General features: G+C 45.0%; 1 protein-coding gene across 1 annotated transcript; it reads right to left on the bottom strand.

The window, feature by feature from the left end:
* Nucleotides 1–522: 522 nt before the first annotated feature.
* Nucleotides 523–25754, bottom strand: LOC149444250 (uncharacterized). The gene is made up of 9 exons (XM_089654750.1): nucleotides 25746–25754; nucleotides 25378–25507; nucleotides 18276–18340; nucleotides 16018–16077; nucleotides 13983–14042; nucleotides 13304–13342; nucleotides 12049–12085; nucleotides 8379–8501; nucleotides 523–5323 (listed from the first exon to the last, which is right to left on the bottom strand). The coding sequence occupies exons 1-8, from the start codon at nucleotides 25752–25754 to the stop codon at nucleotides 8428–8430; spliced, it is 474 nt and encodes a 157-aa protein (XP_089510876.1). The 3' UTR covers nucleotides 523–5323; nucleotides 8379–8427.
* Nucleotides 25755–26813: the final 1059 nt, after the last annotated feature.

Raw genomic sequence — 26813 nt, 5'->3', positions numbered from 1 at the left:
ACTTCTTGTGGTTTCACAGCCTGCTTCCCACTGCGCATGCATGAGCCACACTGAACTTTGTGAATTGACTGGCAGCCATCTGAGACCTGTAACCTATCCCAGAAGGCTGTGGGTAAAGAGGGGAGAGGCCCAATCTGAGCAGATATGGGAACGGGTACCTATCAAAACTAGGCACCCCCTTCAAAAAAAAAGAGTGCCCAAAAGTTAAAGAGGAGGGGGAGAAAGTGGAATAGCAGAATTTCCATTTTCTTTTTCTTCTAGAGTAGGGAATATTACAATCGCTATCTGGATATTTTTTGCTGCCTGTACCATGCTAGGAAGTCTCCCCTTCGATTCCTGTCCAGGAGACACAACAGGAAATAAAAGGAAATTTACCAAAGTGAACAAAATTTGCATCTTTTTCAGTAAAACAGGTGTCCCCGATGTGAGACTTGCTGATGAAAATCTAAATTGTATGGAATCTCCCACGTTTTTTGTCTCAGAAACAGTTTGTTGGTTATGTGTTAGAGAAGACACTGGTAGTGATAGCAGAATTCAGGCTTTACTTGTGTGGCTTAAGTTACAAACATACAGAGCACATTTCTCAGCAGACATATTACAGACACATTACTTCCTGAAGAGATGATAGAGAAGAGGAACAAACAAGTTTTCAGATATATACACAACTAGTAACCTTTAGTGTACAGTGCCATCTACTGGTCAAGTGATATTAACACACAATACTATATATAGTACATTATAGTACATGCTGTTGCATTCCCAACACCCCTTCTCAACGGCATGTGCATAATTATATGACATTTAGTCTCTTTTGTAGAAAACAATGACGTTCTCTTGTTTTTGGATAATCTGGTTCCATTGGTGTTTTCACTTCCTTTGCATCTTGCATTTGAAACTGTTCTAACATTTCTGTAATTTTCTGATTTTGGTTAAGAAGATAGCTTCCATCCTCTTCCCACTCTATTTGAATTCCTAGGTAGTGAGTAATGTTCCCCAACTCTTTAATTTCAAAATTTTGTTTCAGTTTGTGAACTATTTGGTCATAGTCCCCTTCTTGTTCAAAACACGTCAAGATGTCATGGACGTATATTAGGATGTATGTCCATTTGTTCTCTTGATTCTTTGAATACAGACATGGATCTGCTTTACTTTTTGAGAACCCTTCTTTTCTGAGTATTTCGTTCACTTTTTCATTTCATGCACTCGCCGCTTGCTTAAGCCCGTAGATGCTCTTTTGCAGTTTGCATACAAGGTTCTTTTCTTTCTCAAAGCCTGGTGGCTGTTCCATGTACAGATCCTCCTTGATGTCTCCATACAAAAAGACAGTTTTGACATCTAGATGTTTTACTTGCATTCCCTTTCCGGCAGCAATACTAAGGAGTGTTCTTATGGTAGAATGTTTCACAACTGGAGCAAATGTCTCATCGTAATCTTCTCCAAATTTCTGGGAGTATCCCTTGGCAACTAATCTTGCTTTGTATCTATAGATGTTTCCTTCTGTATCATATTTCACTTTAAAAGTCCATTTGCTTCCGATGGTTTTGCGACCAGGAGGGAGTTCTGTTAGTGACCAAGTTTTATTTTCTTGAAGTGATTTTATTTCTTCTTCAGCTGCTTTTCTCCACTGATCGGCTTCCCTTCTCGGCAAAGTTTCTATGTCTTCCCAGGATGTTGGCTCCTGTGTTTGATGTGTTTTAGCAGCGTATGATAACCTGCGGGGTGGTATCCCTTTTGTCATTCGAGAGGATCTTCTGATTTCTTGTTGTTCAGTGGGTTCTATTGGATCGTTGATTGTAAGTTCCACTTCTTGTTCTGGCTCTTGTCCTGCTTCGCATGGGTCAGTGTCTCTTGCCGATTCAGCGTGTAAATCCTCTGCATATTTTTCAAGAATTGTATTATCTGATGCTTCACTTTCATCAAAATAAACACTGCGGCTTACTGTGACCTTGTTGGTCTTTGGACAAAGGATTCTATATCCCTTACCCTGCTCACTGTAGCCCATCAGAATGCCTTCTATGGCTTTGTTCTCCAACTTGGAGCGTTTCTGACTTGGAATGTGGACATATGCTTTACAGCCGAACACTCTGATGTGTCCTACGTTGGGTTTTGATCCATTCCACATTTCATATGGTGTACTCTCAATAGCTTTTGATGGGAGCCTGTTTTGTAGGTATGTTGCAGTCATTATTGCTTCTCCCCAGTATTTGTTAGGTAAGGCAGCGTCCGTAATCATACATCTGGTCATTTCTACAAGAGTGCGATTCTTTCTTTCAGCTACACCGTTTTGCTCAGGAGTGTATGGTACAGTTGTTTGGTGTTTAAAACTTTGTGTCTTTAGGTATGATTCCATCTCTTTATTCATATATTCCCCTCCATTGTCAGTGCGTATTATTCCAGGTTTCCTTTGAAACTTGTTGCTTGTCATAGCTACAAAATCTTAAAGTTTTTCTAATGTCTCACTTTTGTGCTTCATTAGATACGTTATTGTGTACCGGGAATAATCGTCGATGAAAGTCAGTAAATATCTGTTCCCGCCAGGTGTGATGGTTTTCATTGGTCCGCACACATCACTGTGTATCAGTTCCATGGGTTTAATGGTTTTACTCTGACTGGTCTGTGGAAGAGAGGTTCGGGTGGCCTTTGCTTTGATGCAACACGTGCACTTGCTGAGTGTGTGGCAAGGCAATATTTTCATGTCTTCTGATAGACCTCTCTTTGCAAAGTCCTTTGTAGCTTCTGGGTTTCGATGCCCCAGTCTTCTATGCCACAGGTGGATGCACTTGTCATGTGGGTTATGAGTTGCCGCATTAGCCTTCTCACTTTCAGTGACGATTTTGTACAGATGTTCATGTAATCTTCCTCTTGCTAAAATTTGCTTTCCATTTTGAATTGTGCATTCATTACCTCTGAACTGGACAGTGAGTCCATTGGTTGCAAGGGTTTTAACTGATAGGAGGCTTCCTTCTAGGCTTGGAACATATAGAACATTCTTTACAAGGATGCTCTGCTTGCCCCCTGATGGCGTTTTGCAGTTCAGAAATCCCTGACCTTTACCTTCCGCTGTAATACTTTTCCCATTTGCTAGGAAGACTTTATCTTTTACACTAAAATCAATTTCTGTGAAGAATGTCTCGTCGCTTGTCATGTGACTTGTTGCCCCTGAATCAATGTACCATCCCTGTGAGGTACTATTCTGAGTCACTTTAAAAGTACCACTCCATGATGCACTTTCATTTTCTTTCATGACTGCTTTAGCTCTTTCTCTTGTGGGTAGCTCCCGCTTTCGCTGCTCAGCTTTCCAGATTGAACAGTTCTTTTTCAGGTGACCGGCCTTTTTGCAGCGAAAACATACCCTGGTTTCTTTGCTTTGCCTTATGCCTTCATGCACCTTCAGAGCTGCCTCTGGTCTCTCGTTCTCTTCACTATGCAAATTTTTCTTTCTTCTGCTGTATTCATCAATTCATTTTCCCTTAACGTATTCTAGCGTCAGTTCAGTTTCCGGTCTAGTTTCTAGAGCATTTATAAGGGCACTGTATGATTCTGGAAGGCTGCACAGAAGTATTGACACAACATGGTTGCTTTTTAATTCTTCACCTATTGCACCCAGCTGGTCCACAATTTCTAGCATAGCATTTACTTTTCTTATACAGTTTGCGTAGCAGATACAGTTTGCTGTTTAGGTTTGCACGTTCATGAAGTCTTTGTAATGCAGTCCACATACCTTTAGCTGTGCTTTCTTTTCTTATATGAATGAGTTGATCATCCTCCACTAACAGGCTTATGACTGCTTTTGCTTGCCTGTTTTTTCTGTCCCATTCTTCCGGGTTGTCATTGGGGCTGTGTGTATCTAGTACCGGCCACAAGTCATCTTTGGATAACAGTATTTCAAGCTTAAACTTCCATAGCTGGTAGTTGGTATTGTTGAGCTTTGCTATTGTACACTTCATATCTGAAGCACTTGCCATCTTTCAGTGAATTGGTAGGATTGTAAATACAGCACTTACTTGCTTGTAGTTTTCCTTTTTTTCAGTGTCTGGAGCTGGGCCCATAACCTGTTGGTTATGTGTTAGAGAAGACACTGGTAGTGATAGCAGAATTCAGGCTTTACTTGTGTGGCTTAAGTTACAAACATACAGAGCACATTTCTCAGCAGACATATTACAGACACATTACTTCCGGAAGAGATGATAGAGAAGAGGAACAAACAAGTTTTCAGATATATACACAACTAGTAACCTTTAGTGTACAGTGCCATCTACTGGTCAAGTGATATTAACACACAATACTATATATAGTACATTATAGTACATGCTGTTGCATTCCCAACACAGTTGTCACCAACAAAGGGCAAATAGTGAGCTGAATTTCCCCAGTGGGGACACAGACAGCAAAAAAAATTAGAAAAGTCCTAACCCAGGGGTCTCCAAACGTTCTAAACAAAGGGCCAGTTTATTGTCCTTCAGACTTTAAGAGGGCCGGACTGTGACCAGCAGGAATGGACATTTTCCTGGCATCAGAAAACATTGCCACATAGGCACCACATGGTATCATTGGGAGGAATAGTGCCCCATTGTTGGCGTCAGTTGGAGAAATGGTGCCCCATTGTTGGCGTCAGTTAAAAAAATGGTGCCCCATTGTTGGCGTCAGCTGGAGAAATGGTGCCCCATTGTCGGCGTCAGTTAAAAAAATGGTGCACCATTGTTGGCATCAGTTGGAGAAATGGTTCCCCATTGTTGGCGTCAGTTAAAAAAATGGTGCACCATTGTTGGCATCAGTTGGAGAAATGGTGCCCCATTGTTGGCGTCTGTTGAAGAAATGGTGCCCCATTGTTGGCATCAGTTGAAGAAATGGTGCCCCATTGTTGGCGTCAGTTGGAGAAATGGTGCCCCTTTGTTGGCATCAGTTGATGAAATGGTGCCCCATTGTTGGCGTCAGTTGGAGAAATGGTGCCCCATTGTTGGCGTCAGTTGAAGAAATGGTGCCCCATTGTTGGCGTCAATTGGAGAAATCGTGCCAGCATGCAAAGGGCTGCAGTTAGAGGGCCACTGGTCTAACCCTTTTCTTCTCCATCCTAAAGCTAACTATTGGCCCAAAAACTAACCCAACCTAACCCTCAACACTAAATTAACCACTGCAACAGCATCCTTGGCATTTACGCAACATGAAGCATGAAGAGCTACAAGCCCTGTGGTGGAATGTAACTTTGCTAAGTTGCTAACATGGAATACCATCACTTTGGTACAATGTTGCTTCTTTTGTAAATCCTGACGACTTCAATTTTTTTTTCAGTTTTCTCATGCAGCTCAATCAAGATGCAATCGTTCTAGAAAGTAGGTGAAAAAAAAAAAAGTTAGAAGCCAATTAAGTAGACCTTCCATGGCAAACGGAAGGTCCAATTTTTTGCCAGTCCACCCAACACAAATGGCTTTAAAAAAAGATTTGCAATTAAACCATTTTCCCTAAAAAAAAAAAGAAATACTCTGATCCTCTAAAGCCCAGCTCCAACCAAAACATTTAAAAGGGGATTTCTGGCCCCCGCCACTTCCCAAGAAAAAAAATGAAGCAGCTACAAATACTGTGGCCGATGACTTTTAATAGTGGAACACTTACCTGTCCTTGTATCCAGTGGTGTCCTCAACCCCGAGCCGATTCTTTGGCTGTTGGGTGCTGGTGTCGCCATCTTGACTAAGGGAAACCAGCAGTGAAGGCGCAAGACCTCCTACTGGCATGTGCAGGGCACGCTGCATTTTGTGCATGGGCCACAGTCCTCTGGGACCTTGCAAGGGTCCCAGAGGGCTGCAGGGGGTGCTGAACTTATAGCTCAGTTCACTGCGGCAAATTGAGCTGGAAGTGGGAGCGGGTACCTGTCAAAACCAACTACCTGCTCCCCCTCAAAAAGGTCATTTTGGATGACATAAGGATCACAAATCCATGTAATTTTTTTTTTTTGCAAACAAAATTTGCCTCAGCATTCCTCATGACGAAATCTGAAATTTGAGCTCAAAATCGATAGTTGTGTTGCAAAATCAATTTTGGTGAAATTTCTTTTCACCTTTTATGCAAAGTACTTCAACACTGCAGCATGTTAGACTTACATGGCTTAACAATGGGCCAAATTTTGTGGAAATATTAGGAGAAGTTAAAGTGACAATATAGCTGAAATTTTTTTTTACCTCAACGCATTCTATCTCTCTGCCCATCCCCCCCTTCCCTGTGTAGAGGGGAATAAGAGGTACAGCGCTGTGCATGGCTGCATCTATTCTCCCTTTTCTTCCTTTTCACACAGGGACTCGAGCAGCAGCAGGAGCCATTGGCTCTTGCTGCTGTCAATCAAATGTAGTGCGAAGGAAGTGGGGGGCAGGGCTAAGCTTGGGAGAGGGCAGACACTGCATGCCTCTGTGTTCTGTCTTCGTGTGTCCCCATAGCTGCTTGCTATGGGGACACACGAAGAAGAGGAGGAGGTAAGATCGCCAGTGGGGGACTCGAAAAGAGGAGAATCGGAGCCTCTCTACCACTGCACAGGGCAGATGAGTATAACATGTTTGTTATTTTAATTTTAGGGCTTTATTCTCAGAAAATAGGAGCAGGAACTCAACCATGACCCCCCTAAAGTGGGTGTGGTCAAATTTCACTAACAGTGGAAGGGTCTTGAAGAGGCATTAAATACCAGGAGTGCATTACGAACAGAGTGCAGAGTTTGGGAAGGGGGGTTACTCACAAATTCAGGTGTGCGCTACATGCAGAGCTGTGGAGAGCGCTAAGTACAGAGTGCGGAGATCAGGGGTACGCTACACACAGAGTGTAAAGTTCAGGGGTGCACTACACACAGAGTGTAGAGTTCAGGAGTGCGCTACACACAGAGTGCAGAGTTCAGGGGTGCACAACACACAGAGTGCAGAGTTCAGGGGTGCACAACACACAGAGTGCAGAGTTCAGGGGTGCACAACACACAGAGTGCAGAGTTCAGGGGTGCGCTACACACAGAGTGCAGAGTTCAGGGGTGCGCTACACACAGAGTGCAGAGTTCAGGGGTGCGCTACACACAGAGTGCAGAGTTCAGGGGTGCGCTACACACAGAGTGCAGAGTTCAGGGGTGCGCTACACACAGAGTGCAGAGCTCAGGGGTGCACTACACACAGAGTGCAGAGTTCAGGGGTGCGCTACAGAGTGCAGAGTTCAGGGGTGCACTACACGGAGAGTTCAGGGGTGCGCTACACACAGAGCACAGAGTTCAGGGGTGCGCTACACACAGAGCGTAGAGTTCAGGGGTGCGCTACACACAGAGCGCTACATGCAGAGCTGTGGAGAGCGCTAAGTACAGAGTGCGGAGATCAGGGGTACGCTACACACAGAGTGTAAAGTTCAGGGGTGCACTACACACAGAGTGTAGAGTTCAGGAGTGCGCTACACACAGAGTGCAGAGTTCAGGGGTGCACAACACACAGAGTGCAGAGTTCAGGGGTGCACAACACACAGAGTGCAGAGTTCAGGGGTGCACAACACACAGAGTGCAGAGTTCAGGGGTGCGCTACACACGGAGTGTAGAGTTCAGGGGTGCGCTACACACAGAGTGCAGAGTTCAGGGGTGCGCTACACACGGAGTGCAGAGTTCAGGGGTGCGCTACACACAGAGTGCAGAGATCAGGGGTGCGCTACACACAGAGTGCAGAGTTCAGGGGTGCGCTACACACGGAGTGCAGAGTTCAGGGGTGCGCTACACACGGAGTGCAGAGATCAGGGGTGCGCTACACACAGTTCAGCCTTTTTCCGCAGCTGCTTAATTCTGCATCCACATCTCGCTTTCATCCCTCTTCAGCTCTTCCCCTCTGCATGTAACCCCCTGTCCATTTCCTCCATGTTCTCCCCCACTCCTTAAAAGCTCCATCATCTTCCACATGTCTTACTTCTGTTGCTGTGTTAAGCTGAAGCACTCAGCTGACTCTAGTACTCCCCTGCACACTGTAGGTGGCTCCACCTTTCTCGCTTGCAGGGAGATCATCCAGTGGGGGTATTGGCATCCGCACTGCACCTGCATCTCCCTTCTCCTCAGTGGGAGCCGCTCAGGAGATCAGATTTGTGGAAACTGTTGGGAGACAAGGTGTCACTTGTAAACACAGAAGTCGGAGTTCTGTGTTTACAAGTGACAGTGGTGAGCAGGGAGAAGAGGGTCTGAGCCAGAGATGGTGGAACTGAGTTCCACCAAGTTCCAGCTGAATATAAGCCCCGGTTATATACTGTAAATATGCCCTGTAGTATATAACCAGTTAGTCGGGTAAAAAGCAAGGCTTTATGGTGGGGTTAAATGATTGGGGTGAGGAATTGGGGCTTAAGAAAGGAATAGGAAATCTGATGTGAGCATGTGGGTGGAGGAAACTTACCATGCATGAAGAAGTTGGTCAGCTGGGAAAGAAGCTGCAAGGGTTGCTTCTATGGGTTTAGACATGGATGGCCATCACTAGATTGCTGTAGACCTGAAATGTGGTTTATGTAGTTCTCTGTATCTGCAGATGAACACAGTAAGAAAGCATGAGGGACCTGAAGGCTGTGCTCTTGAAAATCAATGACTGAAGCTACCTATTGACCTGCAGTAGCTACTGATGTACTTTGGGGGAGTCCAGTAGCACACCTAATACCATGGCATATAGACACCGAGTTGGTTGAGCACCTCTGGCTATTTCTCACCCCACAGTCCAGCATCTACATGGGAGCTCCTACTGGGTCATACACAAGCCAATGCTGGGCTGAAACCTATGCAGAGTCCCATTGCTGTGACCAATGGGATGGCACTCTAACCTACAAACTCATTGACCCCTCTTGGCCATCGCAGCAGAGAGTAGGAGATTTCGGCTTTTTCTGCTTCTCTGAAATCATCCAAAGGAAGGCTGATCGCCACCCGTATTTGGAAGGCTAGAGCCTTTGAGAAGAGAAGCCACACCACCTATAGGAGCTCAAGCCTGTGCTGGGCTTCTGACTATGCTGGGGCCTTCAAGGAGGAAACAATAACCATGCGTGCTTTCACACAACACCCCTAGCTAGAGTCTTAAGGACACAGGGTGGTTGTCTGGGGAGTCTTTCTCTGAGTCAGCTCAGCATTAAGGAGGAAGAGGATGGGCCCTTGGGGTGTAGAGAAAGGATACTTATTAAGTGATAAAGGGGTATTTGCTCTTTACAAAAACAGCAAAGCATTTCTTTGGTAAAGTTGGGTATGGACCCCCTTAGCGTTGGTGGTTGTCATTGTCCTCTTGAGACTCAGTTCCCAAGGGGATGCCAGTAAAACCAGAGACCCATTTCTTTGTTTCTTCACCATTATGATACATTGTTATGCAATTTTTTTTTGTTGGGTAGATTTGTAAAGCTCCTTTAATTGGACCACTGATCAGCTAACTACTGGCAGTGCGCTCAATGTAAAAAAATATCACTGCTCAATAGTATGAGAGAATCTAACACAGGAATATTCTACACCCTTATTAAATTGTGTCCTATTAAGGAAGCATACGTATAATATACTACTTTCTGTACTGTGGATGCAATGGGGGGGGGGGAGATTTTTGTCTATTAACCCCCCTGTGGTGATAGAAGCAGGATCCCCACTGGACATACTGCCAACACTCAAGTGCTCTAAAGACATGGAGAGAAATGGAAATGGAGTATGGAACAGATGCAACTTGTTCCCTGGTCTGATCCGTATGGTGTTTAGGGTTTACAGCCTACAGGAAATCTTCAATTCCAAATAAAACAAAGAACACAAGAGTGCACTGGCCTAGTGTAATATCTCAGACATATTGTATTAATATAGGGGAAAAAAAAAACAAAACAAGCATTTTGAGATACCAGCTCTGCGGAGGAGGGTGTATCCCTTGAAACACATCAGCCTACTTGCTTTTTATTGTGGAAGGTTGAAGAGGCCTCCCTTATTGGTTATCCAGGCTATGGACATGCTGAGAGATCGTGTAATTGGACTTGATTTATTCTTGTGATTTTAACAGTTTTGTGAGTATTCCTATGTTTTTATAATAATAAATGGAGTCTGAGGTATTACACTAGGCCAGCATGCTCTTCTGTTCTTTATTTTACCCACTGGATCCTGCCTGGTAATCTTTTGGTTTTGTGGGGTCCACTTAGCCAGGAGAGACCTGGTAAATGATCCGTACTCAGTAACATAGTCAAAGAGGTGTTAGGATCCAGATCTGAACCTGTAATTTCTGTGGTATCTGGCTGTACATGTTCTTGCTGTGCCACCTGCAATGTTGGCCAACTCCCTGTCTGATCTCTTTGGACAGTCTTGCCTTGTCTCTTATTTCTGGTGAACCTTGACATCTTTGCTCCTCCCTTCCTGATTTAAGCCATGTCTCTGTACTTCCTGTTTGCCAGATTATTGCGCTCCCTCCGGTCGATATCTTGCTCCTTTGCCTATCTGCAGCTGCTCTTATCTCCACTACCACTCAATATCAGATTTTGGCTTGTCTACTGACTACATGTTCGCTGTTCCCAACCTGTGATATCTGCTAATGGACCCCGGTTTGCTCATCTCCTGGTGGGGTGATCCCGTGGGCCGTGACCTGGTACTGCCATGCAGCAAAACCCATCCCCACCATCAGGAGCTCTGGTGAACACTGGTTAGTGCTTAGACTCTGCACTTCAGGTGAACCTGAATCATCCAAGAAGGTGAACCCGCATCATCCACCAAGGTGAACCCTCATCTTCCACCAAGGTGAACCTACATCATCCACCAAGGTGAACCCGCATCTTCCACCAAGGTGAACCTACATCATCCACCAAGGTGAACCTACATCATCCACCAAGGTGAACACGCATCTTCCACCAAGGTGAACCCGCATCATCCACCAAGGTGAACCCGCCTCATCCACCAAGGTGAACCCACATCATCCACCAAGGTGAACCCGCATCATCCACCAAGGTAAACCCGCATCATCCACCAAGGTGAACCCGCATCATCCACCAAGGTAAACCCGCCTCATCCACCAAGGTGAACCCGCCTCATCCACCAAGGTAAACCCGCCTCATCCACCAAGGTGAACCCGCATCTTCCACCAAGGTGAACCCGCATCATCCACCAAGGTGAACCCGCCTCATCCACCAAGGTGAACCCGCCTCATCCACCAAGGTGAACCCGCCTCATCCACCAAGGTGAACCCGCATCATCCACCAAGGTGAACCCGCATCATCCTACAAGGTGAACCTGCATCATCCACCAAGGTGAACCCGCATCATCCACCAAGGTGAACCTGCATCATCCACCAAGGTGAACCTACATCATCCACCAAGGTGAACCCGCATCTTCCACCAAGGTGAACCTACATCATCCACCAAGGTGAACACGCATCTTCCACCAAGGTGAACCCGCATCATCCACCAAGGTGAACCCGCCTCATCCACCAAGGTAAACCCGCATCATCCACCAAGGTGAACCCGCATCATCCACCAAGGTAAACCCGCCTCATCCACCAAGGTGAACCCGCATCATCCACCAAGGTGAACCCGCATCATCCACCAAGGTGAACCTGCATCATCCACCAAGGTGAACCCGCATCATCCACCAAGGTGAACCTGCATCATCCACCAAGGTGAACCTACATCATCCACCAAGGTGAACCCGCATCATCCACCAAGGTGAACCTGCATCATCCACCAAGGTGAACCCGCATCTTCCACCAAGGTGAACCTACATCATCCACCAAGGTGAACCTACATCATCCACCAAGGTAAATCAGCATCATCCACCAAGGTGACTTGCTTGTGTGCTTATCCTGCTGATGGGTGGGAGCCTCTCTACTGCGATAGCTATTGGTCTCTGAGCCTGACCCCTATCTGTGGCAAAAGGATAGATTGTAAGAAACCTTCCAAGCTCTCAAAATGAAAGAAAATTTAAAAAAAGGGGAATGCATCCCACCTTGACCTAAACTCTGACCATGATTTGACCACATATAGACAAACCACGCCCACGTCTGGCACAATTGTCCCTATAAACAAGGAACAATTCTGCTGAAATTCAGATGGATGAACACATTGCAGTATTAGGACAATTACCTTTAGAGATGGACATTTTACTGCCACAGTGAGATTCCTGAAATTAAACAACAATGTGAAATTAATTTAACTCATTTTACGGGTCATTAAAGTCAAAAGTTTTTATTTCCTTTTGGAAATGTCAGAATTTATGTTTCTATTTCCATTTGTGCCCATATTGGGGGGATTCCCCCTCACTTCATGCAGGACAAAAACACATCCTTTGCAGAGTGAGGAAGGGTTTGAACCTCGGACAATATTTTTATTGCTGTCTGTAACTTCCTGTCCCAGTGACAATTACTCCCTCTATTTCTTGTATGGGTGTCATAGGGATGGGAAGTGAAGGAACATCATCCCAATGGAGTCACAGACAAAAACAAAAGTTCCAAACTCTATCCAAAAAATATGGGACTAAAATTAGGCTTTTTAGAAAGTGGCTTAAAGTGGTTGTAAATATTCAAGGAAGGAAGGAAAGAGAAAGAAAGAAGGAAAGAAAGCAGGAAGGGAAGAAGGAAAGAAGAAAGGAAGGAAAGAAAGATGGAAAGAAAGAAAGAAAGAAAGAAAGAAAGAAAGAAAGAAAGAAAGAATGAAAGGAGGAAAGAAAGAAAGGAGGAAGGAAGGAAGGAAAGAAGGGAAGAAGGAAGGAAGGAAGGGAAGAAGGAAGGAAAGAAGGAAGGGAAGCAGGAAGGAAGGAAGGAAATAAGGAAGGAAGGGAAGAAGGAAGGAAAGTAGGAAGGAAAGAAAGAAGGAAGGAAGGAAAAAAGGAAGGAAAGAAGGAAGGGAGGAAGGAAGGAAGGAAAGAAAGGAAGGGAAGAAGGAAGGAAGGAAAGAAGGAAGGAAAGAAAGAAAGAAAGAAAGAAGGAAGGAAAGAAGGAAATAAGGAAGGAAAGAAGGAAGGAAGGGAGGAAGGAAGGAAGGGAAGAAGGAAGGAAGGGAGGAAGGAAGGAAGGGAAGAAGGAATTAAGAAAGGAAAGAAGGAAATAAGGAAGGAAGGAAAGAAAGAAGGAAGGAATTAAGGAAGGGAAGAAGGAATTAAGGAAGGAAAGAAGGAATTAAGGAAGGGAAGAAGGAATTAAGGAAGGAAGGGAGAGAGGAAGGGAGGGAAGAAGGAAAGAAAGAAAGAGAAAGAAAGAAAGAAAGAAAGAAAGAAAGAAAGAAAGAAAGAAAGAAAGGATTTTACAGATATTAGACATATTATATAGATATTGTTTGCATTGCTTGACATAAAGAACATAGAAGCAGACAGATATGCAGACTCCGGCGTGGCAGCACCTACCTTCTCAGAATTCCTCAGGGGGGTGTGAAAATCAGGGAACTGAAAAATGACATTGCTTTTATTCAGTTTATTCTGCACCACCAAATAACACACACAACACAGAATCTCCACACTGGCCCCCCCCTTTAGATAGTATAGGCCAATCTTTCTCAAACTTTTTATTTTAGAGGAACCTTTGAAATAATTTTACCCACTGGGGAGGTCGGTGGGGCAAATGCCCTTACACTGGCCATACACGTGTAGATTGTCAGACAAGAATATTCGTACGAAAAGTTGTACAAAAATTCTTTGAACCTTCGGTGAATGGACGAATGTCGTTCGATAATTGTCTTTTGCTTTTAACATTTGAGTTTAAAATTGATGTAATTTCTGAACGATAACCACATGCACCAGCCGAAAATTCCTTTGATCGAGAAAAGTTTTCCTTTCTGCCCCTTTAAATTTTCCAGTCACTGCTGTAGAAAACAAACATTGATTTGACCCCCACTAAGGATTAGAAAATCAAACGATATTCTTGAAACGAAAATTCTCGAACAAAAATCCATACTTGTATGGTCAGCTTGACAGTGGTGCTAAAAATGCCACTCTTAGGCATAATTAAAAATATCACTGGTGTCAGGTCACTACATAGCTTGACATACATGAAGAACACAGAAACAGACAGATATGCAGCACCTACCTCCTCAGAATCCATCAGGGGGGTGTTTGAACGAATACTGTGCTGTTCTGACTCAGGGAACTGAAAAATAAATTTTATTCAGTTTATTCTATACCACCAAATAACACAGACAGCACAGAATTTCCACTCTGCCCCCCCCCCCCCCTTTTGGATTGCATAGATTGGCCTCTCCAACTTTACTTGTGACTGGAAATGAGTGTGAAATTTTGAGTTTGATTTCATCACAAAATTTGTCATTTTTAACCACTTACCTGCCTGACAAATTCTGACACTACATGTAAAAAGTCTCATTTTTTTGCTAGAGAGTTACTTAGAACACCCAAACATTATATATTTTAACCAAACAAAAATGAATTATTGTGACGCCAATTGAAAGTGATATAAGTTAGTATATTAACCCCCTAGGAACTTTACGGTGCCTATCTATTCACCATTAATTATATGTTTTAGCAGAGGCCTTAGAGAATAAATAGGAAGGAAGGGAGGGAGGGAGGAAGGAAGGGAGGGAGGGAGGAAGGGAGGAAAGAAGGAAGGGAGGGAGGAAGGAAGGAAAGAAGGAAGGAAGGGGGGAGGAAGGAAGGGAGGGAGGAAAGAAGGAAGGAAGGGGGGGGGAGGAAGGAAGGAAGGGAGGGAGGAAAGGAGGAAGGAAGGAGAGAAAGAAGGAAGGGAGGAAGAAAGGAAGGGAGCGAGGGAGGAAGGAAGGGAGGAAAGAAGGAAGGGAGGGAGGGAGGGAGGAAGGAAGGAAGGAAGGGAGGGAGGGAGGGGAGGAAGGAAGGAAGGAGGGAGGGAGGGAGGGAGGAAAGAAGGAAGGAACGAATGGAAGGGAGGGAGGAAAGAAGGAAGGAAGGAAGGAGAGAAAGAAGGAAAAGGAGGAAGGGGAGGGAGGGAGGGAGGAAGGGAGGAAGAAGGAAGGAAGTGGGGAGGAAGGAAGGGAGGGAGGAAGGGAGGGAGGAAGGAAGGAAGAGGAAGGAAGAGGAAGGAAGGGAGGATGAATGGAGGGAGGGAGGAAGAAGGAAGGAAGGGGGGGGAGGAAGGAAGGAAGGGAGGGAGGAAAGGAGGAAGGAAGGAGAGAAAGAAGGAAGGGAGGAAGAAAGGAAGGGAGGGAGGGAGGAAAGGAAGGAGGAAGGAAGGAAGGAAGGGAGGAAAGAAGGAAGGGAGGGAGGGAGGAAGGAAGGAAGGAAGGAAGGAAGGAAGGAAGGAAGAAAGGAAGGAAGGAAGGAAGGAAGGAAGAAGGAAGGAAGGAAGGAGGGAGGGAGGGAGGGAGAAAGAGGGAGGAAGGAAGGAAGGAAGGAAGGGAAGGAAGGGAGGGAGGGAGGGAGGGAGGAGGAAAGAAGGAAGGAAGGGGGGAGGAAGGAAGGAAGGGAGGGAGGAAAGGAGGAAGAAAGAGAGAGAAGGGAAGGGAGGAAGAAAAGAAGGGAGGGAGAGAGGGAGGAAAGGAAGGAGGAAGGAAGGGAGGAAAGAAGGAAAGAAGGGAGGGAGGAAGAAAGGAAGGATGGAAGGAAGGGAGGAAGGGAGGGAGGGAGGGAGGGAGGAAAGAAGTAAGGAAGGGAGGAAGGAAGGAAGGAAGGTAGGGAGGGAGGAAAGAAGGATGGAAGGGAGGAAGGAAGGAAGGAAGGAAGGAAGGAAGGAAGGAAGGAAGGAAGGAAGGAAGGAAGGGAGGGAGGGAAGGGAGGGAAGGGAGGAAAGGAAGGATTGTATAGATATTAGACATACTATATTAATATTATCTGCACTGCTGGGACAAAGTCGTCCATTGCTCAGGGCAAAGCTGCCAAACTGCCCTCCCATTCTTGATGTGCAAGCTTAGGGGATCATATGCCCAGCAGCACTCGCTTGCCAAATCCACTGCCGCTGTCAACCCTTGTAACGGAGGGAAGGTACCCCCATCCCTACAGTAAACCATTGTGCCCAGGGCAGCCGACCCTCCCTCCCACCCCTTGTCCATGCCCTGATTATTTGCATAGCTTGACATACAAAAAGAATGCAGCAACAGACAGATATGCGGACATTCTTACACAGGTATGGCAGCACCTACCTCCTCAGCATCCATAAGGGGGGTGTTTGAACGAATACTGTGCTGTTCTGACTGAGGGAACTGAAAAATAACGAATTTATTCTACACCACCAAATAACACAGACAACACAGAATTTCCACACTGGCCCCCCTTTAGATAACATAGGCTGGCCTCTCCCTCTGTTATTGTGATTGGAGATGAGGGTGAAATGTTGCTGAGTTTGATTTCATCACAAAATGCAAACCACTTACTTAGAACACCCAAACATTATATTTTTTAGCAGAGGACTTAGAGAATAAAATGGTGGGTGTTGCAATTTTTTATGTCTCACGGTACTTGCACAGCAGTTTTTCAAACGCTAATTTTTTGAACCCCCCCCCCAAAAAAACACCTTAATGAATTTTAGTGAACACAAACACAATATAAAACAATTTTGGGGGGTAAAATATAAAAGATGATGTTACACTGAGTAAATAGATAGCATAGGTGATGCTTTAAAAGCCTTTACAGGTTACCAGTTTAGAGTGATACAGGAGGCCTGTATCGTGGTGCAATCACTGTTTACATATGCGAGGGGGACTGAAGTGTGCGACCACCTTTGTGAACTGTTACACTGTTTATTTCATTTATTATAATCACTTTTATTGCTGTCATAAGATATGCAAACATCCCTTGTGACAGCAGTAGGCAATGCCTACCCGTAAAAGCAGGGCCATCTTAATGCATGGGCACCGCCCCAGGTGAATGGGGGCCCCATGATAATCTTGCATTACATCATGGTTGCCAACTGTCCATGAATTTTCTGGGACAGTCATGCTTTTTACTAAGCTGTCCCGGGATGGCCCAGTAGTGTCCCAGATCCTGTACTGTGCCCTCCTGATCCCAGTATTGTGCCCTCCTGGCTTCCCCTGTACTGTGCCCTCCTGATCCAAGTATTGTGCCCTCCTGACCCCCCCCCCTGTAATGTGTCGTCCTGGTCCCAGTATTGTGCCCTCCTGACTCCCCTGTACTGTGCCCTCCTGATCCCAGTGTTGTGCCCTCCTGACTCCCCCTGTACTGTGCCCTCCTGATCCTAGTATTGTGCCCTCCTGACTCTCCCTGTACTGTGCCCTCCCAATCCCAGTTCTGAGCCCTCCTGATCCCAGTATTGTGCCCTCCTGACCCCCCCTGTACTGTGCTCTCCTGATCCCAGTATTTTGCCCCCCTGATTCCCCTTTGTACTGTGCCCTCCTGATCCCAGTATTGTGCCCTCCTGATCCCCCCCGTACTGTGTCCTCCTGATCCCAGTATTGTGCCCTCCTCACTCCCCCTGTACTGTGCCCTCCTGATCCCAGTATTGTGCCTTCCTGACTCCCCCTGTACTGTGCCCTCCTGATCCCAGTATTGTGCCCTCCTGACTCCCCCTGTACTGTGCCCTCCTGATCCCAGTATTGTGCCCCCCTGATTCCCCCCTGTACTGTGCCCTCCTGATCCCAGTATTGTGCCCCCCTGATCCCAGTATTGTGCCCTTCTTATCCCCTCCTCTACTGTGCCCTCCTGAACCCAGTATTGTGCCCTCCTGACTCCTCCAGTACTGTGACCGCCTGATCCCAGTATTGTGCCCTCCTGACTCCCCCTGTATTGTGCCCTCCTGATCCCAGTATTGTGCCCCCCTGATCCCAGTATTGTGCCCCCCTTATCCCCCCCTCTACTGTGCCCTCCTGAACCCAGTATTGTGCCCTCCTGACTCCTCCAGTACTGTGCCCTCCTGATCCCAGTATTGTGCCCTCCTGACTCCCCCTGTACTGTACCCTCCTTATCCCAGTATTGTGCCCTCCTCACTCCCCCTGTACTGGACCCTCCTGATCCCCCTGCACTGTGCCCTCCTGATCCCAGTATTGTGTGAATACCCATGTGATCCGATTCTAGTGCGGACCCAATAAAGGGTCCTGCACGTTTTGGTGCGGGTGAAGTGCGATTAGAGACATACAAAATGTACGGCTCCGATCTCACCACACACAAATCGCATGTGATTTACAGAGGAATGCGGTGCGGTTCCTGTGCGAATCACTTGCGATATACCGAACCGCATATATGTGAACCCGGGCTCAGCGATCAACAAAACCTAAGGTTGATGCAATAAACAAATGCCTGAACAAAACCAAAATATTGTGGGAAAAGTTGACCTTCAATAATTCTGTTGGATCTGCCCAAAAATGTAAAACATTGTTGCTGAATGGTTGTGTGCTCTACTAATTGGTTGTGTTCTACATTTGTTACTATAAAAAAAGCTCATTACCTTTATACTGGAGATACTATTTGGGACATTGCTGATGGTTGTAGTTTGTTCTTCATCCTGGTGATCTATAGGTGGAAAAATAAAATCAAACGGCTGCAACTTAACCCCTCTACATTCTGGGCCATTCTGACACTTTGTACATGAAAAAAAAAATCAGCATTTTTTTGCTGGAAAATTGCTTAGGACCCCCAAGCATTATATATATATATATATATATATATATATATATATATACAGTGAGGAACAGAAGTATTTGAACACCCTGCAATTTTGCAAGTTCTCCCACTTAGAAATCATGGAGGGGTCTGAAATTCCCATTGTAGGTACATTCCCACTCTGAGAGACAGAATTAAAATAAATTCAGGAAATCCCATTGTATGATTTGTAAAGAATGTATTTGTCTTGCACTGCTGAACAGAAGTATTGGAACCCCTGAGAAAATCAGTGTTAATATTTGGTACAGAAGCCTTTGTTTGCAATTACAGAGGTCAGACGTTTCCTGTAGTTCTTGGCCAGGTTTGCACTGCAACAGGGATTTTGGCCGACTCCTCCACACAGATCTCCTCTAGATCTGTCAGGTTTCGGGGCTGACGCTGAGCAACACGGAGTTTCAGCTCCCTCCAAAGATGTTCTATTGGATTTAGGTGTGGAGACTGGCTAGGCCACTCCAGAACCTTGATATGCTTCTTACGGAGCCACTCCTTGGTTATCCTGGCTGTGTGCTTCGGGTCGTTGTCATGTTGGAAGACCCAGCCACGACCCATCTTCAATGCTCTGACTGAGGGAAGGAGGTTGTTGCTCAAAATCTCACAATAAATGGCCCCATTCATCCTCTCCTTAATACAGTGCAGTCGTCCTGTCCCCTTCGCACAAAACCCCCCCAAAGCATGATGTTACCACCCCCATGCTTCACAGTAGGGATGGTGTTCTTGGGATGCAACTCATCCTTCTTTTTCCTCCCAACACGACGAGTGACGTTTAGACCAAAAAGTTCTACTTTGGTCTCATCTGACCACATGACTTTCTCCCATGCCTCCTCTGGATCATCCAGATGGTCATTGGCAAACTTCAGACGGGCCTGGACATGTGATGACTTGAGCAGGGGAACCTTCCGTGCAATGCATGATTTGAAACCATGACGGCGTAGTGTTCTACCGACAGTGACCTTTGAAACTGTGGTCCCAGCTCTCTTCATGTCATTGACCAGCTCCTCCCTTGTAGTTCTGAGCTGATTCCTCACCTTTCTTATCATCAGTGATACCCCACGAGGTGAGATCTTGCATGGAGCCCCAGTCCGAGGGAGACTGACAGTCGTCTTTAGCCTCTTCCATTTTCTAACAATTGTTCCAACAGTTGATCTATTTTCACCAAGCTGCTTGTCAATTTCCCTGTAGCCCTTTCCAGCCTTGTGGAAGTCCACAATTTTGTCTCTGGTGTCTTTTGACAGCTCTTTGGTCTTGCCCATGGTAGTAGTTGGCGTCTGACTGACTGTGGGGTGGACAGGTGTCTTTAAAGAGCTCAGACAGGTGCTACTAAGTTAGAATAATGAGTGGAGTAGAGGTGGACTTTTTAAAGGCGCAGTAACAGGTCTTTGAGAGCCGGAATTCTTGCTGTTTCTTAGGTGTTCAAATACTTCTGTTCCTCTCTCTCTATATATATATATATTTTTTTTTTTCCTAAGCAGAGGCCATGGAGAATAAAATGTTGGATGCTGCAATTTTCTATGTCATGCCGTAATTGCACAAATTTTTTGGAAAAAATACACTTTAATGAACTTTAGTGCACAAAAACACAACATAATACAATTGTTTTGGTAAAATATAAAAGATAATGTTTAGAGATGAGCGAAGAAATGAAAAATTTGATTCGGCTGATTCGGCGAATTCCAGTATGAAATTCGATTCGATGCGAATTTCTTCGCTACGAAGATGACTTATAAAAAGGGTTTCTAGGCTTCAGAGAGCCTTTAAATTAGTGCAGAACACTGTACCTTTAATTTAAATGCCCTTGGAGATGAGGAAGGAGAAGGAGAAGGATGAGAAGAAGGAGAAGGAGAAGGAGAAGGATGAGAAGAAGGAGAAGGAGAAGGATGAGAAGAAGGAGAAGGATGAGAAGAAGGAGAAGGAGAAGGATGAGAAGAAGGAGAAGGATGAGAAGAAGGAGAAGGAGAAGGATGAGAAGAAGGAGAAGGATGAGAAGAAGGAGAAGGAGAAGGATGAGAAGAAGGAGAAGGATGAGAAGAAGGAGAAGGAGAAGGATGAGAAGAAGGAGAAGGAGAAGGATGAGAAGAAGGAGAAGGAGAAGGATGAGAAGAAGGAGAAGAAGAAGGATGAGAAGATGGAGAAGGAGAAGGATGAGAAGAAGGAGAAGGATGAGAAGAAGGAGAAGGAGAAGGATGAGAAGAAGAAGGATGAGAAGAAGGAGAAGGAGAAGGATGAGAAGAAGAAGGATGAGAAGAAGGAGAAGGAGAAGGATGAGAAGAAGGAGAAGGATGAGAAGAAGGAGAAGGATGAGAAGAAGGAGAAGGATGAGAAGTAGGAGAAGGATGAGAAGAAGGAGAAGGATGAGGAGAAGGAGAAGGATGAGAAGAAGGAGAAGGAGAAGGATGAGAAGAAGGAGAAGGATGAGAAGAAGGAGAAGGAGAAGGATGAGGAGAAGGAGAAGGATGAGAAGAAGGAGAAGGATGAGAAGAAGGAGAAGGAGAAGGATGAGAAGAAGAAGGATGAGAAGAAGGAGAAGGATGAGAAGAAGGAGAAGGATGAGAAGAAGGAGAAGGATGAGAAGAAGGAGAAGGAGAAGGATGAGAAGTAGGAGAAGGATGAGAAGAAGGAGAAGGATGAGGAGAAGGAGAAGGATGAGAAGAAGGAGAAGGATGAGAAGAAGGAGAAGGATGAGAAGAAGGAGAAGGAGAAGGATGAGGAGAAGGAGAAGGATGAGAAGAAGGAGAAGGATGAGAAGAAGGAGAAGGAGAAGGATGAGAAGAAGGAGAAGGAGAAGGATGAGAAGATGGAGAAGGAGAAGGATGAGAAGAAGGAGAAGGATGAGAAGAAGGAGAAGGAGAAGGATGAGAAGAAGGAGAAGGATGAGAAGAAGGATGAGAAGAAGGAGAAGGATGAGAAGAAGGAGAAGGATGAGAAGAAGGAGAAGGATGAGAAGAAGGAGAAGGATGAGAAGAAGGATGAGAAGAAGGATGAGAAGAAGGAGAAGGATGAGAAGAAGGACAGTTCTGTGACAGTTTCTGTCTATTTCTGACAGTTCTGGGACATTCACTCCATACAGCGGTTTCAACCGCTGTATGGAGGGAATGTCATAGAACTGTCAGAAATAGACTATTTCTGACAGTTCTGGGACTGTCCTTCCATACAGCGGTTGAAACATTGTATGTATTTGTTTCCATAAATGGATCCATTTATGGAAACAAATACATACAATGTTTCAACCGCTGCATGGAAGGACAGTCCCAGAACTGTCATTAATAGTCTATTTCTGACAGTTCCATGACATTCCCTCCATACAGCGGTTGAAACAGCTGTATGGAGTGAATGTCCCAGAACTGTCAGAAATAGTCTATTTATGACAGTTCTGGGACATTCCCTCCATACAGCGGTTTCCGGCAAAAAGTGTATGTGCAGAGTTCCTCTATTCTGCAGATACACTTAGAGGAGCTCTGCAGATACACTTAGAGGAGCTCTGCACATACACTTTTTGCCGGCTTGGAATTATTCTTATTTTCATCCTACTTCTTCTTCTTCTTCTTCTTCTTCATCCTCATCCTCATCCTCTTCTTCTTCTTCTGAGGATGAGGATGAGGATGAAGAAGAAGAAGAAGAAGAAGAAGTAGGATGAAAATAAGATTAATTCCAAGCCGGCAAAAAGTGTATGTGCAGAGCTCCTCTAAGTGTATCTGCGGAGCTCCTCTAAGTGTATCTGCAGAATAGAGGAACTCTGCACATACACTTTTTGCCGGCTTGCAATTATTCTTATTTTCATCCTACTTCTTCTTCTTCTTCTTCTTCTTCATCCTCTTCTTCTTCTTCTGAGGATGAGGATAAAGAAGAAGAAGAAGAAGAAGTAGGATGAAAATAAGATTAATTCCAAACAGGCAAAAAGTGTATGTGCAGAGCTCCTCTAAGTGTATCTGCAGAGCTCCTCTAAGTGTATCTGCAGAATAGAGGAACTCTGCACATACACTTTTTGCCGGCTTGGAATTATTCTTATTTTCATCCTACTTCTTCTTCTTCTTCTTCATCCTCATCCTCATCCTCAGAAGAAGAGTATGAGGATGAGGATGAAGAAGAAGAAGAAGAAGAAGAAGAAGAAGTAGGATGAAAAGAAGAATAATTCCAAGCCGGCAAAAAGTGTATGTGCAGAGTTCCTCTATTTCTGACAGTTCTCTCACAGCTTCTTCACATGTACAGTGGTTGAAACATCTGTATCCTAAATGTAAACTAATAGATACAATGTTTCAACCGCTAAACATGTGTTCCTTCTGTCAGAGAACTGTCAGAAATAGCGGAGCTCACTGCAGGGACACTTTTGCCGGCTGATCGGGAAATGTTCGATTCGCGCACCCGAAGTAGGCAAAATTTCGGTTTCGACGCGAATCGAATATTTCCTGAAATTCGACTCGAATTCCGGTTCGCCTGGTTCGATTCGCTCATCTCTAATAATGTTACACCAAGGAAACAGATACCAAACATGTCATGCTTAACCCCGGGTTCACAAATGTGCGATGCAGTATATTGCTTGTGATTCGCACAGGAACTGCACCGAATTCCTGTGCACATCTCATGCGATTTGTGTGCGGTGCGATCGGAGCTGTACATTTTGTATGGCTCTAATCGCTCCTCACCCATACTAAAAAGGTGTAGGATCCTTTTTTGGGTCTGCACTAGAATCAGATCGCATTGGGTATTCACACCTATGTGATCCGATTCTGCACATCACACCGCGTTTTGTGGACCGCTTTCGGGGTGTTGTTAACATACACACCCGCAGCGGTTTGCATGAACGGGGTGCGATTCTGATGCGGTGCGGAATTCGCACTGAAAACGCTGAGAATTCTGCACCACATCAGTGTGAACCCGGGCTAATGCTTCGTTCACACTTCTGTGACCTGAAAGTCACATGACTTATGGCGCGCCTTTGGAATGCAATTTCCTGGCAATTTGTTCGTGACTTTAAGAGACTTTCATGTAATGCGACTTTGCATGGGTAATTTTCCTGGAAAGTCTGCACTAAGGGGTTGATTTTCTAAAGGCAATTAGACTGCGCAAGTACAGTTGCTCCTTACGGCTTGATCCAGGGAATATCCAATTGCCTCTCGGGGGATCAGGAAGGAATTTTTTCTGGAGATGGAGCAAATTGGATCGTGCTTTTCTGGGTTTTTTTGCCTTCCTCTGGATCAACTGTGGGTGTAGGATTATAACTTTTTTTTAATGGTTGAGCTGGATGGACTTTTGTCTTTTTTCAGCCAGACTACACCGTGTTCCAAATTATTATGCAAATGATATTTTTCTCATCTACCTAAATAATTGATGTAAATAACAGTCGGCATAATTCTCATGTTATCAACTATTAAGAGGACAATTCACATTTTATTGAACAAACCTCCTAATGATAACAGGATTTTTGTTCCAAATTATTCCGCACAGGAAGTTTCAAAACACTTTATAGGTTGTAAAGAACTGAAAATTGTCATTTGTTGTGTTTGCAGCATATTTACTGAAATCAAAAGCTATTTCAATCAAACTTTTAACAACATTTTAACTTTTTAAACATTTTAACAGGTCACATTACATTGTAACATAGGACTCCTTATCTGATGGCAGCTTCACAAGTCTTGGATCCATTGAACTTGTGAGTTTTTGGACAGTTTCTGCTTGAATTTGTTTGCAAGATGTCAGAATAGCCTCCCAGAGCTGCTGTTTGGATGTAAACTGCCTCCCACCCTCATAGATCTTTTGCTTGAGGATGCTCCAAAGGTTCTCAATAGGATTGAGGTCAGGGGAGGATGGAGGCCACACCATGACTTTCTCTCCTTTTATCCCCATAGCAGCCATTGATGCAGAGATATTCTTTGCAGCATGAGATGGTGCATTGTCATGCATGAAGATGATTTTATTACGGAAAGCATAGTTCTTCCTTCTGTACCAGGGAAGAAAGTGGTCAGTCATAAACTCCACATACTTTGCAGAGGTCATCTTTACACCTTCGGGGACCCTAAAGGGGCCGACCAGCTCTGTTCCCATGATTCCGGCCCAAAACATGACTCCACTACGGCCTTGCTGACGTCGCAGCCTTGTTGGAACAGGCTGGCAGCCCACCAACCATCCACTACTCCATCAATCTGGACCATCCAGGGTTGCACGGCACTCATCAGTGAACAGGACTGTTTGAAAATGAGTCTTCATGTATTTTTCTGCCCAATGCAGCCATTTCTGCTTGTGAGCATTGGTTAGTGGAGGCCGAATAGAAGGTTTATGCACAGTTGCAAGACTCTGGAGGACTCTACACCTTGATGTCCGTGGGACTCCAGAGGCACCAGCAGATTCAAATATCTGTTTGCTGCTATGTAATGGGATTTTAGCAGCTGCTCTCTTGATCCGATGCAAGGATCTGGCAGAAATCTTCCTCAATGTGCCTTTATCTGCACCAACCCGTCTGTGCTCTGAATCAGCCACAAATCTCTTAATAAAGTGATGATCACGCTTAAGTTTTCGTGAAATTTCTAATGTTTTCATACCTCGTCCAAGGCATTGAACTATTTCACTCTTTTCGGCAGCAAAGAGATCCTTTTTCTTCCCCATATTGCTTGAAAATGGTGCTCTGCTTAATAATGTGGAACACCCTCCTTTAGTAGTTTTTCCTTAAATTGGGCGCACCGGCCAATCTAATTATCACAGGTGTCCGAGATTGTTTTCAGTGATCAAAAGAGCCCTGACACACAATGCCATCCATGAGTTACACTGAAAAACAAAATATTTAATCTTTGTGACACTTAAATAGAATTTGCATAATAATTTGGAACGCGGTGTAACTATGTAACATAAATGATACTAATGAACTGATCTTCGTGTACAGCTAGGTGACTCTATCTTACCTTTACCTTTTCTTCTCCTACGCCAACAGAAATATCCAATACTAGAGAGAAGGAGAATTATGACTGAAGAGGCAGCCAAACTAATGATCAGCGCTATTAAATAAATAAAAAAATTGCATATTTTAGTGAGCTGCAAACAAAAAAATATATATAATACATAAATGATTGCTTTATTGGAGGATGTGTTCTAAGCTGGTCATACATACACAGGCTGAGGATGTGCTAGATCATTTGTCTACAAACTGCAGCCCAGGGGCCCTCTGCTTGCCTTTACCCAGTCTCTGAGGCACTAATCCTCCCACTGACATTACCAATGGGGAACTTCCTCCCACTGACACCAGCTATGGAGCACTATTCCTCCCACTGACATTACCCATGGGGAACTTCCTCCCACTGACACCAGCTATAGGACACTATTCCTCCCACTGACATTACCAATGGGGAACTATTCCTCCCACTGACATTACCAATGGGGAACTATTCCTCCCACTGACACCAGCTATGGGACACTATTCCTCCCACTGACATTACCCATGGGGAACTCTTCCTCCCACTGACACCAGTTTTGGGACACTATTCCTCCCACTGACATTACCAATGGGGAACTATTCCTCCCACTGTCATTACCAATGGGGAACTATTCCTCCCACTGACACCAACTATGGGACACTATTCCTCCCACTGGCATTACCAATGGGCAACTATTGCTCCCAATGACATTGCCAATGGGGAACTATTCCTCCCACTGACACCAACTATGGGACACTATTCCTCCCACTGACATTACCAATGGGGAACTATTCCTCCCACTGACATTACCAATGGGGAACTATTCCTCCCACTGACACCAAATATGGGACACTATTCCTCCCACTGACAGTACCAATGGGGAACTATTCCTCCCACTGACATTACCAATGGGGAACTATTCCTCCCACTGAAATTACCAATGGGGAACTATTCCTCCCACTGACACCAACTATGGGACACTATTCCTCCCACTGACATTACCAATGGGGAACTATTCCTCCCACTGACATTACCAATGGGGAACTATTCATCCCACTGACATTACCAATGGGGAACTATTCCTCACCCTGACATTACCAATGGGGAACTATTCCTCCCACTGACACCAACTATGGGGCACTATTCCTCCCATTGACACCAACTATGGGGCACTATTCCTCCCATTGACATTACCAATGGGGAACTATTCCTCCCACTGACATTACCAATGGGGAACTATTCCTCCCACTGACATTACCAATGGGGAACTATTCCTCCCACTGACACCAACTATGGGGCACTATTCCTCCCATTGACACCAACTATGGGGCACTATTCCTCCCATTGACATCAACTATGGGGCACTATTCCTCCCATTGACATCAACTATGGGGCACTATTCCTCCCATTGAAATCAACTATGGGAC

This window comes from Staurois parvus, unplaced genomic scaffold (assembly GCF_062004578.1).
Source record: "Staurois parvus isolate SC_StPar_1 unplaced genomic scaffold, SC_StPar_1.0 ptg000796l, whole genome shotgun sequence".
Taxonomy (NCBI): Eukaryota; Metazoa; Chordata; class Amphibia; order Anura; family Ranidae; genus Staurois; species Staurois parvus.
Note: the sequence above shows the minus strand (reverse complement) of the source record. Positions and strands in the feature narration are given on the sequence as shown.